The following is a 23,212-nucleotide window of genomic DNA, read 5'->3' on the forward strand; positions in this document are numbered from 1 at the left end:
AAACCCACTGGACAAAAATGGGAAAGTCATGATAGAAGTTACTTTTATTTTTATAAATAAACAGGTATCTTACACAAATGCTCAAGAGTATACATAGGATCTCGGGCTGAAGAGGTGGAGCAGAAACTGACATTAGTTTTGTTGAAGAGGGAGTAGTGGAACACAGCACAATTTCTTGCAAAATGAAGCCAAATTTATTGATAAACTGTTAATTAATTGCGAAGCTCACTAATGTGACCATTTTACAACAGATACTTGCTGCTTGGAGTATATGTGACTTTTCAGGCTTGCCTGATAGATCTGTTGCAAAAACACTTTGGGTTCCCCACCAGATAACATTATGCAAGTCCCTCCCTCAATATTTCAGTGACACAACGTTTTGGCATCTTCAGGTGATGGTGATTTCCACCATCACTGCTGCAAGATGGAACTGGCAATTTCCACATGACAGCTTTGAAATTTATCATGTGGATGACTATGACCATCATATTTAGAATTCAGAGGATTTCATAGAATACCTGAAAATGCTTAAACTAGAACTTTCAGATCTTTTAGTTAGCTCAAATGTTATATCATTACTTACAAAAGTGCCCTGCAGCCCTCATTAGAGGTTATTAGCAGCAAGTTTGAGAAAGAAATTGTGGTGCTGTTTAAAAATGTGCATACCTCATCCTATTTCTTATGTAACACCAACTACTTTAATCAAGTGGACAGTGTTCCCATGGGAGATCCTCTATTTCCCTTAGTAAATATCAAACATTCCTCCTTCTGGCAGAATGCTGAAGAGACATTTGTGGTGTGGCCCACATAATACAGACACTACCTATGTTCCTGCAGCATTTGCACTCGGTCCATCTAAATATTCAGTTCACTGTGGAAGTACAAAAAGATAGCAGCTTACCATTCCTGGATGTCACGGTTAGAAGAAAAGCTGACAGAACATTGGGGCTTAGTCTCTACTGCAAACTGATACACGCAGAGTTATATTTGCGGTCCAAAAGTTGCCGTCACCCTGCACAATGTGGTGGTGTCTTACACTCCCTGGCACATAGAGCACACGTGATCTCAGATACCGACAGTCTGCCTGGTGAACTGTAACACCTAAGAACAGTGTTCCAGCAGAATGTTTATTCTTGTAAACAGATTTGCAATGTGTTCTGAGCAAAGCAAGTTCAGTGTAGGGATGTAAATGAAGTTACTTAGACAAGCACTGCAAATGGCTTTCCTACCATATTTCAGCGGCATGTTTTCAAAAATAGAAAGAATCACTAAGAGAAACAGAATCAAGTGTGTTTTTTGTCTACCAGCAAAACTAAGGAATTGTTTGTGTTCAGTTAAAGACAATCTCGACCTTAGAAAACACAGATCATATATAAGATCTGATGCCATTATGGGAAATCTTATATAGGGCAGACACCTCACATTGTGCAAGAACACTGTGTTCAACAGAGCTGACAAAAATCCCACCCAGTAAATTAGTGGTAGCAGAGCACTGCCTGAATACAGGGCACCACATGTTTCCCAAGAGGACTGAAATTTTATTCTCAGGATCATCACTCTAGGATTGTGTTTTTAAGAATGAGGCATGTATCCATACGGTGGGCAATCTTACCAACAGGAATATGGAATTTTGACTAAGCACTGCCCAGAATCCAGCACTGACTGCCATGAAATTAAAACAGTAGAAACCAGATCCTCCGATGTATGACCTGATGCAGCACCTTGCAGAGAGTTAATTCAGCGTTTAACCACACGAGTGTCCAGAAGTGCAGTCATTGCCCACAACACATAAGCAGAAGGCTACTATGAATGGCATTTCCATCCAACTGGGAGTGCCTTCGTACTCCTGCTTCTAGCCTGACAAATTTCAATTCTGCTGTGCAGATATCACCAGTCACATCTTGCAGCAGTGATGACAGGACCCACCACTACCTGAAGATGACGAACAGTTGTGTTGGTGAAATATTGTGAGGCTTGCACAAAGTTATTCAGTGGAAAATCTGAGAAGATTCGTATACATTATTTTTCTGTGACGCAGGTAATGTGCAGCCAAATGTGATAATTTTCTGCATTTGCCTTTTTGTACATTTCAAAATACCCCAAAAATTGGCGAGAAACACTGAACATATGACATAACCAGATGACATACCCCACAGCATGTGCAGCAGTCGGGCTTGAGTGTAAAGGAATGATTGAGCAGTGCAATACTTTCATTTGAGCAAACAGAGCAAATTTCGAAAACATTTTGTAAATATGATCTGTTGTAAATGTAGATGTTACAAAATTATTGTCCCTGCTGTAATCAAGCAAAAGCAGTTCTGATTTTGTGTTTTTTGCTTCTGTCCTCTTTTTGTTTACAGACATTAGTTAGTAAAGAAAACATAGGTCATTTAATGGCAATGATGCTATTCTGAAGTTTATACTCATCTACTTTTTATGCAATACGGTAGGTTTTGATTTGTACTGTACTTTGCAAGAAATCAAGGAAACTGCAAGATCGGTAAATAAAATAATAAACTTCAATATAAATACATAATTGTTAAACACAATGAAAAAATACTGCCTGCCAGATGCAAGACTCAAATCCTGAACGCCATCACTAAAGTCGCACATGTGTGTCCGTAGCCACAATGATATGAATACTTGACTTGGGTTGGGATGATCAAGTGTGACAGACCGAGAGGCTCTACCACTGCAAGCATGACAAGGTACATCATCTGGTGACATTTATCATTCACTTTTGACACATTTCCCAACATTTGTATCATATCCAACATTTGTGATCCCATGTGTCTTGTATTAAATTACTTGTCTTAGGGTCATCTACAGTGCTTTGGAGGTTTTTAAATGTTAATACGCATCACCCTGTCTGTCTGTGTGTGTGTGTGTGTGTGTGTGTGTGTGTGTGTGTGTGTGTGTGTGTGTGTGTGTGTGTGTGTGTGTGTGTTTATATATATGAAACAAATACTAACAAAGAGATAGAGGGCCTGGCCAGTACTTACCTCAGCTCAGTACAGCCGATACATACACAAAACAGAACAGAAAATTGACGTATCCTAGCTTTCGGAACTTCGTTCCTTCATCAGGGAGGAGAGAGGGGAAAAAAGGGGAAGAAGGGAAAGTGGATTCAGGTTTTGCATCGGGGTCGGTTACAGGGGTAGGAACCGCTGGGTAGAGAAGGTGGTCTGGGAATATTGTAGGGTTTGACAAGGATGATACGGAGGTTAGGGGGTTGGCAAAAGGCAACTCTGGGTGGTGTGGGGAGAATATTGTCAAGGGATGATCTCATTTCAGGGCTTGACTTGAGAAAGTCATATCCCTGGCGGAGTAATTAGTTGATGTATTCGAGACCAGGATAACACTGGGTGACAAGGGGGATGCTTCTGTGTGGTCTGGGGGTAGTACCATTGTTGTTGGGTGGGGAGGAATGTATTGCTTGGGAGATCTGTTTGTGGACAAGGTCTGCAGGATAGTTGTGGGAGAGGAAAGCACTGATATATAATATAATACAGGGAAACATTCCAAATGGGAAAAATATATCTAAAAACAAAGATGATGTAACTTACCAAACGAAAGCATTGGTATGTTGATAGACACACAAACAAACACACACACAAAATTCAAGCTTTCGCAACCCACAGTTGCTTCATCAGCAAAGAGGGAAGGAGAGGGAAAGACGAAAGGATGTGGGTTTTAAGGGAGAGGGTAAGGAGTCATTCCAATCCTGGGAGTGGAAGGACTTACCTTAGGGGGGAAAAAGGACAGGTATACACTCGCACACACACACACATATATCCATCCGCACATATACAGACACAAGCAGGGTATATGTGTGGATGGATATATGTGTGTGTGTGTGTGTGTGTGTGTGTGTGTGTGTGTGTGTGTGTGTGTGTGTGTGTGGCATACTGATCTGATCTGAACTATGCAGCCTTAAAATGGAAGTTTTTTGATCACTCCTTATTTTGCTCCCTGCCACCTTGGCAATATGTACCGCAAATCATCAGACAGACGACCTTCCTGCATGCTTCATGTTGTGTCTAGACAAGACAGCCTAGACACAATGAGAGGAAGCCGAAAGGCATGCTCTAAGTTAAAAAAGGAGGGCGTGAGGTCTGAAACAGGATACGTAATGAATGCTATAAAGAAAAGTACGTAGCTTCTGGAATACTTAACTTTAATCCATCCTTTTGGTACATCTGGAGATTGTGGTGATACAAGTGAGACTCTTTATATACATGCAATGTTACTAATGGCGCCTTGCTAGGTCGTAGCCATTGACTTAGCTGAAGGCTATTCTAACTATCGGCTCAGCTAATGAGCAATGCTTCGTCCATGTAGTCGCTAGCAAAGTCGTCCGTACAACTGGGGTGAGTGCTAGTCCGTATCTCGAGACCTGCCTTGTGGTGGCGCTCGGTCTGCAATCACACAGTGGCGACACGCGGGTCCGACATGTACTAATGGACCCTGGCCAATTTAAAGCTACCACCTAGCAAGTGTGGTGTCTGGCGGTGACACCACATTCCTCCCCTGCAAATCGGCGAATGGTCGTGTTATAAGGCTTCCGCCCGCCGTGGGGAGAACCCCATGTTGACGTATGCGATGAGGTGGGGAGCCTAACAACAGGCGAGGCTGTGCCACCCGCACGCGGCCATTCGGTCCAAGGGGAGCTAGGAAACACCTGAAAACCTAGTCCAGGGTGCACGTCAACATGCGGTGTATGTGCCCGTAAAGAGACAGGAGGGGCCGAAGGGTCGACCTCCATTGCGTCGGGGTACCCGACGCGCGAAGACGCCATGTGGTCCGGAGCGGGCAAGAGTTCCATGGCGGAGGACAGCTGGTCACGGGAAGCGATCGGCGGTGTGTGACCCAGGGAGGCGCTTGGTGGCTGCAGCGAAGCGTCCACTGCGGGCGGCACCAGCTGGACAGGCGGCGGCGGCGGAGGCGGCAGCGGCGCGTCGCCATGGGGCAAAATGGAAGGCATCGTTGGTAACACCTGGGGATGAGGCGAGCCAGTAGATGGGTCCCCAGGGCGCTGACCGGATGGCACCGTCGCTGAAAGCAGACGGGGAGCGGCAGAACCCGTGCGACGACAGAGGCGCAGCTGATTGAGATGCCGACGCACCTCACCAGAGGCCCCCAAAACCAAATACATCACGCGGCCGAGGCAGCGAAGAATGTGCACTGCGAGCCAACGCCGTGAACCTCGATAGTTGCGATAAAATACAACGTCGCCTGGAGCAAAAGCAGAAGTCTGCCGCTGCACAGGAACCTGATGCGGCGGGTGCAGCAAAGACATCAAGGTTCGATGAGGACGACTGTGGAGCAACTCAGCTGGCGAGCGACCATCTCGGGGCTGAGAGCGATACAAAGACAAAAAGAGCAACAACGCGTCCTCCCGAGAATGCGACTCTTTCAACTTCAACATCTGTGACTTGAAAGTCCGGACCAATCGTTCAGCGGCACCGTTTGACTGAGGCGAAAACGGCGCGGATGTCAGATGTTGAATACCATTGGCCTGGCAGAATGACTGAAATTCTGCGGACATGAATTGTGGGCCATTGTCGGAAACAATAGTCTGCGGAAGACCTTCAATGCAAAAGATGCAGACAACGCTTGGATGGTGGCAGTTGATGTCGTGGAAGACATCCGGACAACAAAAGGAAAATTACTGAAGGCATCTACCAGAACAAACCACCGAGCATACCAGAATGGACCAGCAAAATCGATGTGCAAGCGTTGCCAAGGGGAAGTGGCTTTTGGCCATGCAAAGACTTTCCGCGGCAGTGCGGATTGTTCTTTGGCACACGCCATGCAAGAAGAACACATATTCGTAATCGCAGCATCGATTCCGAACCAAGTACAGTGCTGACGAGGAAGTTGTTTCGTTTGCACTATACCCCAATGTCCTTGGTGAAGTAGCCGTAAAACAGAGGACTGTAACGAACGTGGGACCACGATTCTGGACTGATCATTATCAGAACGCAACAACAAAACACCGCGTCGAACAAAAAGTCTCTCCTTGTGAGCAAAAAATCAGCAAACCAACGGATCCTCGATCCGAGACTTTGACAAAGGCCATTGCGTAGCAACAAAATGCAAAACGGTAGCAAGGACCGGGTCAGCAGCTGTGGCTGTAGCTACACGACGAAAATCAATCGGAAACGAGTCGACCACGTCATCGGTTTCCGAATCAATGAACATGCAAGCAAGTTCAGAAGAATCGAATGCTTTATCCTCAGCAACAGGCAAACGGGACAACGCATCGGCGTTTCCGTGCTTAGCAGTGGACCGATACAAGATATCGTAGCGGTACTGCGAGAGGAAAATAGACCAGCGAATGAATTTCTGCGCTGTACGCGGAGGTACAGGCTTGTTCGGATGAAAAAGCGACATCAAAGGTTTGTGGTGTGTGATGATGGTAAAGTGACGACCATACAAGAAATCATGGAACTTAGTAACACCAAACACGAGAGCCAAAGCTTCTTTCTCTATCTGTGAATAATTTCTTTGCGCAGACGAGAGCAATTTGGATGCAAAGGCAATAGGGCGATCATGCGACCCATCTTTGTGCGCAAGCACAGCACCGATCCCGAAATCCGATGCATCTACCATCAACAAAAGGGGTTTCTGGGGATTGAATGGCGTAAGGCAAGTATTAGAAAGCAACGCCGATCTCAACTGGCGAAAGGCGCGTTCGCATTCCGTCGTCCAGACGAACGGAACACCCTTATGGCGTAAGCTATGAATCGTAGCTGAAATGGAAGAGGCATTGCGCAGAAAGCGATGATAATAGTTAATTTTACCCAACACACTCTGTAGCTGCTTCAAATTCTGCGGCGAAGGCAAGTCTTGTATGGCACGGAGGTGCTCTGGACTCGGATGTGTGCCTTGGGCATTGATGACATGTCCCAGGTATGGTAAGTCACGAGCAAAAAACACACATTTGTCCTTCCGCAAGCGAAGACCATTTTGTCGCAATACCTGAAATAATGTTCGTAGGTGTGCTAAATGCTCGTCTGCTGTCTTTCCGGAGATCACAATATCGTCCAGATAGTTCGCAGCAGTTGGGACTGATGCACAAACAGTTTGTAAATATTGCTGAAACAATGCAGGGGCGGATGCACACCCGAATGGCAGTCTTTTGAATCGGTACAAACCAAGATGCTTGTTAACCACCAAGACGCGCTGGGATTCTTCGTCCACTGGTATTTGAAAGTACGCATCTGTGACGTCCAACTTTGAAAAATATTTACCCGGGCACAGTTTGTCAAAAAGATCTTCCAGGCGGGGTAATGGAAAAGTTGCAAACACTAGTTGTGGATTCACAGTGGCCTTGAAGTCCACACAAAGTCTCAGTTTTCCGGAAGGTTTGGGCAAAATTACTAATGGTGAGGCCCAGAGAGAAGCCTGCACACGTTCAATTACACCTTGTGATTCTAAATCGTGTAATGTTCTTGCAACCTCATCACGCAATGCGTGAGGAACATTGCACGCTCTGAAAAATTTCGGTTGCCCGTTGACTTTCAGTTCCAAATGTGCTTCATAGTTTTTAGCGCAACCTAAGCCCGGCGCAAAAATGTCTGCAAATTCTTCACACAGACGAGAAACACTGTCTGAAGGCACAGTCTGATTCACTGATAGGACCTGATTTACTATAGACATGTTAAACAACTGAAATAAATCGAAACCAAACAAGTTCACTGCAGTAGAAGAACGAAGAACGTAAAATGAGACAAGTTTTGTTTGTCCCTTGTATGTTGCAAGAAGGCTGCACTGTCCTAACACAGGGGATATTCTGACCTGAATAACTATTTAACTTAACATTTGCGGCACGCAACGGAGGTTTGCCCAGTTGTTTGTACGTGTCGTGATTGAGCAACGAAACTGCAGCTCCGGTATTGAGCTGGAATGGTATGACCATTCCATTAAAATCCAAATCTACGAAAAGTTTATTGTCCTGCTGACGACAAGAGCAACTGTCTCGTGCAATTTGAACTGATACAGGTACAGCATCACTTGCTAATTGACGTGATTTCCGGCGACATCGACGCACGCTTTGTGTGGGACGAACACTGTCACTGTTTGAGAAAGTGGCACTGGACAGGGTGGAATTCACTACATGAATGTCCATGGGCGAAGGTCCATGAGCCTGAGTGTCCTTGGTTCGATTCCGGCGCGAAGCAAAAGGCCTGGAATGGTTGTGATTGTCTGATCTGAGCTTTTTCTGGCAAACACTTTGAACATGTCCTTTCTTATTACAGAAAAAGCAAATAGCTTGGCGTGACGGGCGATTTTCACGCGAATGTCTAGTAGCACACCGTGGGCATGATTTTACTGCAGTTGTATGCTGTCGCGGCACACCTGGTTTAGAGCGTAGTGGCAGCTGCGTGGACGTGCGCGAGGGCAGTTTACCGGGCCGTGCAGCGCGCCCGGCGGGCTGGTTAATGTTACACACGGCTGGCGAAGTTGCAAATGATTCCTGAGCAAAGTGAAGTGTGTCTTGTCTATCTAATATGTCTATCACTTGCTGAAGGGAGGGATTAACTAGTTTCAAAATCTGTTCCCATATACGAACATCAGAAACGTTCTGTGCAATTGCATCACGGACCATTGTATCTGAATAAGGGAGTCCACATTCACACTCAAAAGCACAATCCCTTGTAAGGCCTTGCAATGTTGCAACCCACTCATTATTAGTTTGACCGGCCGTACGTTTTGTACGAAAGAACGTATACCTTTTTGCAACTACATTAACTGTTTCCTTGAAATAGGCATCTAAAGCAGACAAAAGTTCTTCGTAGGACAGAGTTGCTACGTCGCATTGGGGAAATAATTTCACTATCACACGGTACGTTTGCTGCCGCTCGTTACCTTGAATTCTGTAGGCGGCGAGATGAAATCCAAACTGGCGTGACCACTCCGTCCATGTTTCCTTAGCTGGGTCAAACGGCCTAAAAGGCGGTGCAACTGCGAGTTGTGGCTGCGGTAGTAGTAGAGCGGTGGCTGCCGCATCGTTGTGCAGTTCACGTTGACCCTGGACGAGCCGTCCAAGGGCATCCAATAACGCCTGCGTCTGCTGATTCTGCAAGTGATAAAATTCGGACAGTACATCTGGCGAAGCCATGACACAAGTAAATGTAAGCAATTTGAAAGAACAAGACCCTTTCCATTGACTTGTCGCCAAAAATTGTTGTGTCTAGACAAGACAGCCTAGACACAATGAGAGGAAGCCGAAAGGCACACGCTAAGTTAAAAAAGGAGGGCGTGAGGTCTGAAACAGGATACGTAATGATTGCTTGTGTGTTGTGCCTGGTGCAACTTTGTTTTCTTTATGGTAAATAGTGATCTATCTTTCCCTGCACACACACAGAGAAAAAAAACTGCCAAGTCCAGCAGCTAGGGGCAAGCTGCTGGAGTTGGCAGTCATATGTGTGTGACATGTGCTTGCCTGTGTGTATGAATGTGTGTGTTTCTCTGTATCTCTTTTGCTGATGAAGGCTGTGGCTGAAAGCTTTGTGTAAGTGCCTTTTTAATTGTGCCTGTCTACAATGTAACATGTCTCCTTTACAGTAAGCAGCAATCTATGTTTTCCTGTATTTTTCATTTACACAGATGTAATTAACAAATCAGAGTCTATTTATTCCAGAGAAGTGACAGTTTGTTCATGACAGTTCAGCACAAATCTGATTTTTTATATACAGCAAGGCTACCTATAAATTATTCTGTGTGCCAGTGTTCATGCTGACTATAGGGATTCACACTGATCATGTGTAATTTGACACCTGGTCCTGTAAAGTTACTTCTGCTCAACGTGAAAAATTCTCCAATTCACATTTTGTAATTAACCTTAACATATCAAATAATGCACCCTTCGATATAACTGCTTATTGTCCACTTCCCATCACTCTATTCCCAATGTCAACCCAGCTGACCTCTACTTCTAATCCAAAAACCATGGTTGACTCAATGTTTGCTATTGCAAGCTATTGCTATTGCAACACAAAAGTGCCAGAGGCACCAGTAATGATATACAATTAAAAATACTAGAAAGTAAGGCACACCGGTTAGTACATGCTAAGACAAACACTACAAGTGTCTAAGACACTGCGCTCTCACACAACAAGTACGAGGTCTGAATACATTCCAGTTATGATACACTAAACTGTTTCATTCACAGTGGCTATATACATACTCTCTCCCCAATAAACAGAATAGTTATAACTCAATTGTTCACAAGTGTATATTATGACTCTTGCCACAGCCACGCAGTCAGTATGCCACAGGCGTGCCATAGAAAGCGATCAGGTTCAATTCCTTGTAGAGCCGGGAAATTCTGCTCGGTGGACAGACTGGAATAGGGTACACTCTGCTTGTAGTTCCAGCTGAGGAGATACTCAAGTGAGAAGTAGTGTCTTCAACTTCTGGAAGTTGATAACAGCCTGGAGAGTTGTATACTGACCCCCTAACTCTCCATAGATTTATAGTAGAGGACATCTCTCGAAGAGCATTGCGTGGTCTTCTGGGCCCAATGCAGAGTTCCATTATCTATGTATATTGTATATCACCACTTGTACACACTCATCAGCACAGTATCATATTGTCTCTTCACGTGGCAAATTTTTATTCCCTTGTTTCCAGATCAAGACTTTTCCTCTTCCTCTTTTTTTTTTTTTTTTTTTTTTTTTTTTTTTTTTTTTTTTTTTTTTTTTTTTTTTATTTTTTTACCACACATATTCCACACGGTTTATGCTCACTCCTTCAATGATACTTCCCATCCTCCTCTAGTGTGCGAGTTGTCCCTGCTTTCCTGCGTGTTTCTTGGTTTAAACACCCTTGTTTCAAAAGAGAGTGACAGCTTAGATACAGTCTTGTCAACATTTTGTAATTTTATTTAGCAATTATTGTTTGAGCCTTATAGGCGAATGTCACAAGATATTGTCAACCACTGGATTCACTAGATTGGAATGGGGTTCATGGTAACTTATCAATTCATTTTTTAAGTTGCTGTTATCTTTTTCATCCTATCTTGGACTAGCTTTTCCATACTCCCACTCTATTTTACGTAGCCAAACAGTTATCTGCCCTTGCAAACTTGCTCCTTTACTACCAAGTTAACTAATACTGGGCAGCCTAACAGAAGTTCCAATATCCAGTCTTTCACCACAATTCACCTACACACACTTTTCACTCATTGATTTTCTTTTTTCAATGTCATAAATATTTTGCTTTCACAGACTGCTGTGCTTTGAACATAAAATTGTAGGAACATCTGCCTCACATGTCACTTTTTTTTTTTTTTTTTTAATTAAAGAATATGTTCCTTGCTTATTCCTATTTGCTTCTGATACATTTCCATTCTCACTTTTATTTTCTTTTGATCCATTTCTTTTTTCTTTGATAGACAAGTCAAACAACAATGGCAATATGTTGCAGCCCCCTGTGTTTCACCCTACTTACTACGAACTTACTTTTCTTAGCTTCCAATTTTATTAGTCATTTGGTTTTTAAGATACTTAAATTAATTGTTTGACCCTGTATTTTTATATCTTATTTTACCTTCGGTTGATAAAGGATTTCTGGTATGCTCACAAAGAGAGAGCTGATTTTCCCACCCCTCACCCCCCTTACCTTGTCCGGAAACAAACTTTTCGCCAAGTATCTTGCAGTTTTTTTCCTATTATTAATCTCTTAGTCTAGTCATCAAGTTAAAAGTGTCAGTTGTTGGTCCCATTGTCTAATAATTTGTACATTTATACACATGAAGTTCCAATTTTTATTTGGAACATATAGACTCTGATAATCATGAATCACAGTTCAAATGGCTCTGGGCACTATGGGACTTAACATTTGAGCCAAGGCAGGATTCAAACCTGCGACCGTAGCAGTCGCGCAGTTCTGGACTGAAGCGCCTAGAACCGCTCGGCAACGGTGGCTGGCGAATCATAGTTACCATCACACAGACAGAAATACTGTGTTAACTTTAATACAACATAGGGACATAGCTAAAAATGTCTTTACATAATTTCCAGTTCTGATTACTTTCCTTTAATTTAATCTAACAAATAGGTTAGTGTAACATGATGTTGACAGAGGCAAATTATATATACTCACAAATTATTTAGCTAGAGGTATCTGGTTTGTATGTCTGGGAGGGAGGAGGGTGCAAGCTGAAAACTTCAAGAAAAGATTACTCATTTCATACCTGCTGGATTTAACTGCAGTTTATCTCTTCCATATACCAACCACATACCTAATGTGCATGGCAAACAGTTTGAAAGTATTATTCTATACTCAGCATTTGGAACTATCAGTTCCTTCATGAGAGAGGAAAGAGGGATAAGTTTCTGAAGGTCTGAAAGGTCACTCGGACTCCACAACTAATTTGAGGACAAGAGGAACAAATGTGTCTATAAGAAGTTTTGGAATTTCACCTCCTGAAGGTAAAATACTGATCAGTCTGTCAGTCTTCTAGTAATTTTATGGTTTCCTCACATGAATTTTCACTTGGACATGATTATTCTATGTTTCATCACTCACCTGAGAGATATCTCTGAATTCCCAAAGAGACACACCTTCAAATTGCCATCAGCTGTTATCGGTAAACGGTTGCACGTGCCACAGAAGTGTTCACTCATTGAGGTAATAAATCCCACACGTCCCTTGAAGCCCGGGACATGGTATGCCTGCAAAAAGAAATTGTAAGAAAATAGGTACTGCTGTTGTGAAAATACTATAAATGTGTTGCTCACCAAGTGGAGGAAGGAGAAAATGTGCATTAAGGGGAGTTTGAACGCCCTATCCTGACAATGTTACATTTAGTGACTTAACTTCCCCGTACTTCAGGAACAACTGTAGCCATTGACAAGAAACTTTTACAGGACATTAAACTATATGTTCTGAGTCTTACAATAATTGCATTTCAGCCACTGCTTTTGGAAATACAATTTTTTAATTACACAGTTAAAATTTTGTGTACCTTTTTGTATGTTATTCTAAATAATTTTATTTATACATAACATTATGTTTTTCTTTTAGTTCAGAAGACTCAGGATACATATGTCATTACTCCCTGAAAATTTGAATTCGCTACTTGCCGTAGTTTCTGAGATTTAGGGAAAAATGCAAGAGAAAATGTAAATTTTCAGGAAGAGTTTTTAAAGTTTCAATAGACTGTAACTCAATATATGCTTAACATTTTATTTTTAGTCACTCAGAAGCACCCTGCACCATACTGTATATCATCCTCTTGATCTTTTTTAAGTTTTTTTTTGTTTTCTTCTTTCTGGACTCCGTAGTGGCCAACTGTGCTGCATACTCTGCTTTACCAGTGCAAACCTTGTCCATCCCTTCAAATTCTCTGATGCAGTTTGCTCCAGAATTAATTCCCATATGTTGTAGCACTTTCACGCTACCAATGTTGCCATCATTAAAAGCAATAACAGCATGACTGACCCCCACTTTAGTGTCTTCATTACAAGAAAAACATTTTTTGGTCTACATCTACATCTACATCCATACTCCTCAAGCCACCTGATGGTGTAGGCTACCTTGAGTACCTCTATTGGTTCTCCCTTCTATTCCAGTCTCGTATTGTTCGTGGAAAGAAGGATTGTCGGTATGCCTCTGTGCGGGCTCTAATCTCTCTCATTTTATCCTCATGGTCTCTTCGTGAGATATACGTAGGAGGGAGAAATATACTGCTTGACTCCTCAGTGAAGGTATGTTCTCGAAACTTCAACAAAAGCCCATACCGAGCTACTGAGCGTCTCTCCCGCAGAGTCTTCCACTGGAGTTTATCTAACATCTCCGTAATGCTTTCATGATTACTAAATGATCCTATAACGAAGCATGCTGCTCTCTGTTGGATCTTCTCTATCTCTTCTATCAACCCTATCTGGTACAGATCCCACACTGCTGAGCAGTATTCAAACATTGGGGGAACAAGTGTACTGTAACCTAATTCCTTTGTTTTTGGATTGCATTTCCTTAGGATTCTTCCAATGAATCTCAGTCTGGCATCTGATTTACCGATGATCAACTTTATATGATCATTCCATTTTAAATCACTCCTAATGCATACTCCCAGATAATTTATGGAATTAACTGCTTCCAATTGCTGACCTGCTATATTGTAGCTAAATGATATGGGATCTTTCTTTCTATGTATTCGCAGCACATTACACTTGTCTACATTGAGATTCAATTGCCATTCCCTGCACCATGCATCAATTCGCTGCAGATCATCCTGCATTTCAGTGCAATTTTCCATTGTTGCAACCTCTCGATATACCACAGCATCATCCGCAAAAAGCCTCAGTGAACTTCTGATGTCATTCACAAGGTCATTTATGTGTATTGTGAATAGCAACGGTCCTACGACACTCCCCTGCAGCACACCTGAAATCACTCTTACTTCGGAAGACTTCTCTCCATTGAGAATGACAGGCTGCGTTCTGTTATCTAGCAACTCTTCAATCCAATCACATAATTGGTCTGATAGCCCATATGCTCTCACTTTGTTCATTAAATGATTGCGGGGAACTGTATCGAACACCTTGCGGAAGTCAAGAAACACAGCATCTACCTGGGAACCCGTGTCTATGGCCCTCTGAGTCTCGTGGACGAATAGTGCGAGCTGGGTTTCACACGATCGTCTTTTTCGAAACCCATGCTGATTCCTACAGAGTAGATTTCTAGTTTACAGAAAAATCATAATACTCGAACATAATACATGTTCTAAAATTCTACAACTGATCGACATTAGAGATATAGGTCTATAGTTCTGCACATCTGTTCGACGTCCCTTCTTGAAAACGGGGATGACCTGTGCCCTTTTCCAATTCTTTGGAACGCTACGCTCTTGTAGAGACCTACGGTACACTGCTGCAAGAAGGGGGGTAAGTTCCTTCGCATACTCTGTGTAAAATTGAACTGGTATCCCATCAGGTCAGCGGCCTTCCCTCTTTTGAGTGATTTTAATTGTTTCTCTATCCCTCTGTCATCTATTTCAATATCTACCATTTTGTCATCTGTGCGACAATCTAGAGAAGGAACTACAGTGCAATCTTCCTCTGTGAAACAGCTTTGGAAAAAGACATTTAGTATTTCGGCCTTCAGTCCATCAGCCTCTGTTTCAGTACCTTTTTGGTCACAGAGTGTCTGGACATTTTGTTTTGATCCACCTACCGCTTTGACATAAGAGCAAAATTTCTTAGGATTTTCTGCCAAGTCAGTACATAGAACTTTACTTTCGAATTCATTTAACGCCTCTCGCATGGCCCTCCTCACATTACATTTCACTTCACGTAATTTTTGTTTGTCTGCAAGGTGTTGGCTACGTTTATGTTTGCTGTGAAGTTCCCTTTGCTTCCACAGCAGTTTTCTAACTCGGTTGTTGTACCACGCTGGCTCTTTTCCATCTCTTACGATCTTGCTTGGCACATACTCATCTAACGCATATTGTACGATGGTTTTGAACTTTGTCCACTGATCCTCAACACTATCTGTACTTAAAACAAAACTTTTGTGTTGAGGCGTTAGGTACTCTGATATCTGATTTTTGTCACTTTTGCTAACCAGAAAAATCTTCGTACCTTTTTTTAATATTTCTATTTACGGCTGAAATCATTGCTGCAGTAACCGCTTTATGATCGCTGATTCCCTGTTCTGCGTTAATTGTTTCAAATAGTTCGGGTCTGTTTGTCACTAGAAGGTCTAATACGTTATCGCCACGAGTCAGTTCTCTGTTTAACTGCTCAAGGTAGTTTTCAGATAAAGCTCTTAAAAAATTTCACTGGATTCTTTGTCCCTGCCACCCATTATGAAAGTTTGAGTCTCCCAGTCTATATCCGGCAAATTAAAATCTCCACCCAGAACTATAACTTGGTGGGCAAATCTACTCGAAATATTTTCCAAATTATCCTTCAGGTGCTCAGCCACAACAGCTGCTGAGCCAGGGGGCCTATAGAGACATCCAATTACCATGTCTGAGCCTGCTTTAACCGTGACCTTCACCCAAATTATTTCACATTTCGGATCTCCATCAATTTCCTTCGATACTATTGCACTTCTTATCGCATTAAACATGCCTCCCCCTTCACTGTCCAGCCTGTCTCTGCGGTATACATTCCAATCTGAGTATAGAATTTCATTACTGTTTACATCTGGTTTCAGCCTACTTTCTGTCCCTAGTACTATGTGGGCATTGTGACCATTTATTAATGAGAGCAGTTCTGGGACCTTTCTATAGACGCTCCTGCAGTTTACTATTAGCACATTAATATTGTTATTCCCTGCTGCATTTTGTCTACTCCTACCTTGCCGCATCTCAGGAGGTGTCTTGTCGGGCCTAGGGAGGGAGTTCTCTAACTTAAAAAAACCACATGTGCACTCCACACATACTCCGCTACCCTTGTAGCCGCTTCCTGCATGTAGTGCACGCGTGACCTATTCAGGGGGACCCTACATTTCTGCACCCGATAGCGGAGGTCGAGAAATTTGCACCCCAGATCTCCGCAGAATCGTCTGAGCCCCTGGTTTAAGCCTTCCACTCGGCTCCAAACCAGAGGACCACTATCAGTTCTGGGAACGATACAACAAGTAGCTAGCTCAGATTCCACCCCGCGAGGCGTTCCGCCTACACCAACTCCGCTAACTGCCTGTACGAACTGAGGATGACCTCTGAACCCATACGGCAGGAGTCATTGGTGCCGACATGAGCAACAGTTTGCAGTCGGGTGCACCCAGTGCTCTCTATCACTGCCAGCACGGCCTCCTCCACATCTCAGATGAGACCCCCGGCAAGCAGACAGAGTGAACACTGACCTTCTTCCCCGACCTTTCCGCTATTTCCCTAAGGGGCTCCATCACCCGCCTAACGTTGGAGCTCCCAATAACTAATATACCCCTCCCCCCATGTGCCTGCTCGGACCTGAGTGGCCACATGTCCACTCACAGGCAGAACGGGCGATGCCACACGGCCAGCCTCCACACTGACCCTCCGCCTCATGCACCGCGAATGCCGCTGAACCCGCCACTCCCCTTGGGAAGAGGGTGGCCCAACCGTGCCCGGTAGCCGCAAAGATGTCTTGACAGCAGGGTCAGTGGGTGAAGCATGTAATGTAACACCTGGGGTGTACCATGCAACGCACCAGACTCCCCACTGCCGCTACACTCTGAGGCAGCAGCCTGAAGATGGCTAACCGCGGCTTCAACACATTCAGCTGTTTGCGAACAGTGGCCAGCTCCTCCTGTGTCCGTACACAGCAGTCACACATCCTATCCATCATAAGAAATCAATTTACTGTAGAGAGTTAATCAACTTATAACTAGACTGCTAATTCACTAAAGGCAGCTGATAGTTGACTAAACTGTGGTTACTAGACACTTCCTGTAGAAAACAATGAAAATAGCACTACCTGTCTCTGGACTGTATTGAAAACAAACACTAGCACTACTGGCACTATGGCTGACTAAACGGACTCTCTCTGACTGTATTCAAAACAAACACGAAATCTATGGAACACTATTACTAGCACCCGACAATTAAAGCTTCCTAAAAGCAAAAACACACGGAAAAGGAAGTGACAAGTAAGAAAAATAGAGTTAATACTTCAATTAGCATAGCTCGCTGCACAGCAGACGTGACGCAGATGGCAGTTACAACGACACTGACACAATAAGATTATTGAACGACTCACTGGGATTTTGAGTCTGACAATGCAGACACTTCCTCAATAATTCAGGATTGCCAGGTCTCTGTAAACAGGTTTTATGATATCCACAACTGCTGCTGGGATAGAATGTTTATGGCTGTATGACCTGTTTGAGTACTGGGCATTGCGGTAATTGCACCATGAACCAGATCTAGGAGGGCAAAGATGGTGTACTGGTTTATCATCAGCTGACAGTCTCTGGAAGAAGGTAGCCCATACTGCCTGCTTCATTTTCAACAAATCCTCAGTATTATTTCTAATGGCAATCTCATAATACTGTTGTAGTTCATCAATCATGTTGTCTGTCAGCCTGCTTCTTATGGTCTTACCACCTGAAAGTTTCTTGTCTCTCAAACTTTGTTTCAACTTCCTCAATCTGGTATCCATCCTCTTCTGGACATGAGCAACACATTCCAGTTCTGTGATAAGCTTCTCACCATAAGGCTGAGTGGCTACTACACTGTTATATGCATTTGAGTCTGCATAACCTAAGAACTTAGTGTAACACACTCCCCTTTAGTTTACAGATCGATTATAAATTTCAACAGCTGCACAGGCCTCCGTACGACTAGTTGTCCTTCATAATTTCTGTCACAGATATGCCCTTCTTCATTCCCTGATTTATACTTATAACAATGTTTGGTTAAAATCTGGAAATCTATTAGCTTTCCAGTATCAACACTGATCACTGTAGCAACAGAATTCTTAGAACTGCAGCTGCGCTTCTACCAAGTGCCCCAAAAGCTACTGATATGACAATCATACCATCGATTATTTCAGCAGCTTCATTTGTAGCACCCTTAATTGACTCACATGCAGTGGATTTCACAGCAGCTCCAATAAATCCTGCATACTTGTCCATTTTACAAAGTGGGCGTGGCATATACATCACGACACACATTGTTTCTGCTGCAGTGTGTCCTTTGCCAATAGCTCTCAATCCATAAAACCACCTAACATTTATGTCAAAATAATTATCTTTACACTTATCAGAATTCCAAAATGAATGAGTGTATTTACAAATGGCAGAATTAATGGTAAGTTTCCTGGCTAGTCCATTTGATACCTCAATGTCTTCATGTAAACTAACTGGCCCTCCACATACATACAGCACACACATTCACATAACACCCCTGTTAGGACGTGTAAATGTATCAGAATATAACCTAACCTACCGTTCACATGAGTTTTGTTTTGAGATAACTGTGTTATCACTATGTTTTATTTTAATCTTCGAAGCACTAATGGGTGTTTCGCTAGATACTCATGAGTTTGCCAGTATTTCATTGTCTGCAACTTCACACACCACATGCTGAACACAATGTTTCTCTTTATTCAAAAATTTATTACCATGAAACCCACATTTCTTAAAAACACTTCATTTTGGAGTCATACTTTTTGAGAGATTTACCAGTCTATTCATCACTTCTCCTTGGAAAAACGTTAGCACTTTGATATACAAAGCATGTTTATACTATGAAAAGATACGATACTATTTTTGACAGTGCTACCAATGCAAACACATAATTTAACCTTTATAACACAGCAATCCACAGCTTTCTACAGGGTAGTCCATTGATAGTGACCGGGCCAAATATCTCACGAAATAAGCATGAAATGAAAAAACTACAAAGAACGAAATTCGTCTAGCTTGAAGGGAGAAACCAGATGGCGCTATGGTTGGCCTGCTAAATGGCACTGCCATAGGTCAAACTCATATCAACTGCATTTTTTAAAAAATAGGAGCCCCCATTTTTTATTAAATATTCATGTAGTACGTAAAGAAATGTGAATGTTTTAGCTGGACCACTTTTTCACTTTGGGATAGATGAAGCTGTAATAGTCAAAAATGGTTCAAATGGCTCTGAGCACTATGGGACTTAACTTCTGAGGTCATCAGTCCCCTAGAACTTAAAACTACTTAAACCCAACTAACCTAAGGACATTACACACATCCATGCCCAAGGCAGGATTCGAACCTGCGACCGTAGCGGTCGTGCGTTTCCAGACTGTAGCGCCTAGCACCGCTCGGCCACTTTGGCCAGCTGCTGTAATAGTCACAAACATATAAGTATGTAGTATCACATAACTTTCCGCCAGTGCGGACGGTATTTGCTTCGTGATACATTACCCGTGTTAAAATGGACCATTTACCAATTGCGGAAAAGGTCGGTATCGTGTTGATGTATGGCTATTGTGATCAAAATGCCCAAGGGGCGTGTGCTATGTATGCTGCTCGGTATCCTGGACAACATCATTGAAGTGTCGGGACCATTCGCCGGATAGTTACATTATTTAAGGAAACAGGAAGTGTCCAGTCACATGTGAAACATCAACCATGACCTGCAACAAATGATGATGCCCTAGTAGGTGTTTCAGCTGCTGGGGCAGCTAATCCACACATCAGTAGCAGACAAATTGCGCGAGAATTGGGAATCTCAAAAACGTCGGTGTTGAGAATGCTACATCAACATTGATTGCTCCCGTACCATATTTCAATGCACCAGGAATTGCATGCCAATGACTTTGAATGTCATGAACAGTTCTGCCACTGGGCACAAGAGAAATTACGAGACGATGAAAGATTTTTTGCATGTGTTCTATTTAGCGATGAAGCATCATTCACCAACAGCGGTAACCTAAACCGCCATAATATGCACTATTGGACAACGGAAAATCTACGATGGCAGCGACAAGTGGAACAGCAGCGACCTTGGCAAGTTAATGTATGGTGTGGCATTAAGGGAGGAAGGTTAATTGGCCCCCATTTTATCCATGGCAATCTAAATGGTGCAATGTATGCTGATTTCCTGCGTAATGTTCTACCAATGTTACTACAAGATGTTTCACTGCATGACAGAATGGCGATGTACTTCCAACATGATGGATGTCCGGCACATAGTTTGCGTGCGGTTGAAGCAGTATTGAATAGCACATTTCATGACAGGTGGATTGGTCATCAAAGCACCATACCATGGCCCGCACGTTCACCGGATCTGACGTCCCCGGATTTCTTTCTGTGGGGAAAGTTGAAGGATATTTGCTATCGTGATCCACCGACAATGCCTGACAACATGCGTCAGTACATTATCAATGCATGTGCGAACATTACGGAAGGCAAACTACTCAGTGTTGAGAGGAATGTCATTACACGTATTGCCAAAGGCATTGAGGTTGACAGACATCATTTTGATCATTTATTGCATTAATGTGGTATTCACAGGTAATCACGCCGTAACAGCATGCGTTCTCAGAAATGATAAGTTCACAAAGGTACATGTATCACATTGGAACAACCGAAATAAAATGTTCAAATGTACCTAGGTTCTGTATTTTAATTTAAAAAACCTACCTGTTACCAACTGTTCGTCTAAAATTATGAGACATATGTTTGTGACTATTACAGTGCCATCTATCACAAACTGAAAAAAGTGGTCCAACTAAAACATTCATATTTCTTTATGTATTACACGAATATGTAATAAAAAATGGGGTTCCTATTTTAAAAAACACAGTTGATATCAGTTTGAGCTATGGCAGCGCCTTATAGCAGGCCAACCATTGCGCCAGCTGGTTTCCCCCTTCGAGCTAGACAAATTTCGTTCTTTGTAGTTTTTTCGTTTGACACTTATTTCGTGAGATATTTGGCCCGGTCACGATCAATGGACTACCCTGTATATAAAAAATTACCGATTTTATTAGGTCTTGAAGTAATGCATGTAAAAATTTTAACATTTTCAACTGGTGTAGATTATATTTTAGAAAATAAAATAAAATACTTCTCACGCAAGTTTATAAGTAATATACATATCATTTTATTTGGAAAATGGCAAATTTTATAATCAGCTAAAAACCCGAAAAAGTGAAAAAGAATGTTTTCCCCTTCTAACTTCCCTTAAAGTTATGGAAATGTGTAAGCTTTCGGAGCCAGTGGCTTCTTCTTCTGGCAGAAACAATAAGGGGAAGGAAAAGGGAAGAAAGAAAAGGATTGTCAAGGTTTAGGAAATGGGGAGAGTTGCAGAAAAGCTGCAGAGAAACCCAGGCCAGGACAGACTTACTGAATGGGATGAGAAATATGTAACTAAACCAGTCCATCTCTCATACCACCAGCAGATGTGAAGTATTCTTGTGATTGGTAGTAAGTCATAAACATTAAATTATTTTCAATGTATGTTCATACGTAATACTGCACGTACCTTTGAGGTATCATTGGGCCCATTGGGAAGAGGATCAAAATTAGGCCACTGCTTTCTAATTATTTGGAGCATTTCACAAAATGAGACCATCTTCCCATCATTCCATTTGTTGCCGCTGAAAGGCATGTACTCGATAAATCTTACATCAACATTTTTCTCTTTTGTTAACTCCACAAAACTGCACACTTCATTTTCATTAAAACCTCGCATTACAACACAATTTATCTGTGGAAGAAAGACACCATTAAAAACTTGGTATCAGATAAAGCATGGTTTAAACAGAGTTTGAAAGACTTTTTGATAGATAACTCATCCTACTCTATAGACGAATATCTTAACAGTGGCTGTTAGGCCAGCTTAAATAAGAATGTCTGTTAGATTTCAGTTCTGAGAGCACTTTGCCATAACAGTCAAGATTATGTACTTTTTGTTTGATAAATTTATTAATAGTGCATAACGATGTTTCAGTCTGACAGCGTATCAATTCTGAAAATATTAGCTGTTCCAGTTTGTATTGTATTCACCTAGTTTGACAATCTCCTGACAAATGATCAGGGTATTCAAATGTTTTATATTTTTTATGTTATACTTTCTGGCATGTTACTCACCCATGAGAATCGTCTCATGTTTTGGGTCTTGGAACAAAAGCTGAATCTAATCTAATCTAACCTACAAAATAATGGTTCTACAAGTCTGTTGTTATATTTGTATACCTCACTGATTCTGTTAAATTAATCTTTTTCTCTCTTTTTAGAGAATGTCTGAATTTATCTTAGCATGCCAAGCTGTTAACCTTCTTAACAATTTATGAAAATTAAACTACATACATCTCCAATCTTTTTCCCCACTCCAACGCACACATCTTTTGCTGAAGGTATTATTTTAACTATTACATGAAACTGTGCTGCCATTTGTGAAACAAAGTTGAAAGTGTTCTCAAGATAAAAGGTCTTCACAAAAGGAGCATTTAGTATCTGTGCAGGTGGTAATACTGACAGCCATCATATAAACAAGCCCAAATGGTAGAACATCCTGCTTTACACATACACGCAATGGCAGAAAAAAGGAAAAGAGCACACCTTTCATTCAAGCATTGAATATATAAACTGATGAGACAAAACACTATGACCTCCTGTTTGATAATGTGTTTGTCCACTGTTGGAACACAATACAGCAGTGATTTTGTGTGGGACAAGTTCAACAAATTTCAGGTATGTTCCCAGCATTATGTGAGGTATGTTCCCAGCATTATGCAGCACCGCATGTCTAAGCACAGGTCATGTAATTCCCATAAATTGC

At 42.3% G+C, this 23,212-nt stretch overlaps 1 protein-coding gene across 1 annotated transcript in view; it reads right to left on the minus strand.

Moving 5' to 3' along the window:
• LOC124619523 (molybdenum cofactor biosynthesis protein 1-like) overlaps nucleotides 1-22,123 on the minus strand; it is a 49,276-nt gene extending 27,153 nt beyond the window's left edge. Inside the window, exons 1-2 of the mRNA XM_047145971.1 lie at nucleotides 21,914-22,123; nucleotides 12,541-12,686 (exon numbers count right to left, since the gene is read on the minus strand). Of these exons, the coding sequence (XP_047001927.1) occupies nucleotides 12,541-12,686; nucleotides 21,914-22,123 (356 nt within the window). The remainder of the gene's footprint in view (nucleotides 1-12,540; nucleotides 12,687-21,913) is intronic.
• Between the last annotated feature and the right edge of the window lie 1,089 nt (nucleotides 22,124-23,212).

This window comes from Schistocerca americana, chromosome 6 (assembly GCF_021461395.2).
Source record: "Schistocerca americana isolate TAMUIC-IGC-003095 chromosome 6, iqSchAmer2.1, whole genome shotgun sequence".
Lineage (NCBI taxonomy): Eukaryota > Metazoa > Arthropoda > Insecta > Orthoptera > Acrididae > Schistocerca > Schistocerca americana.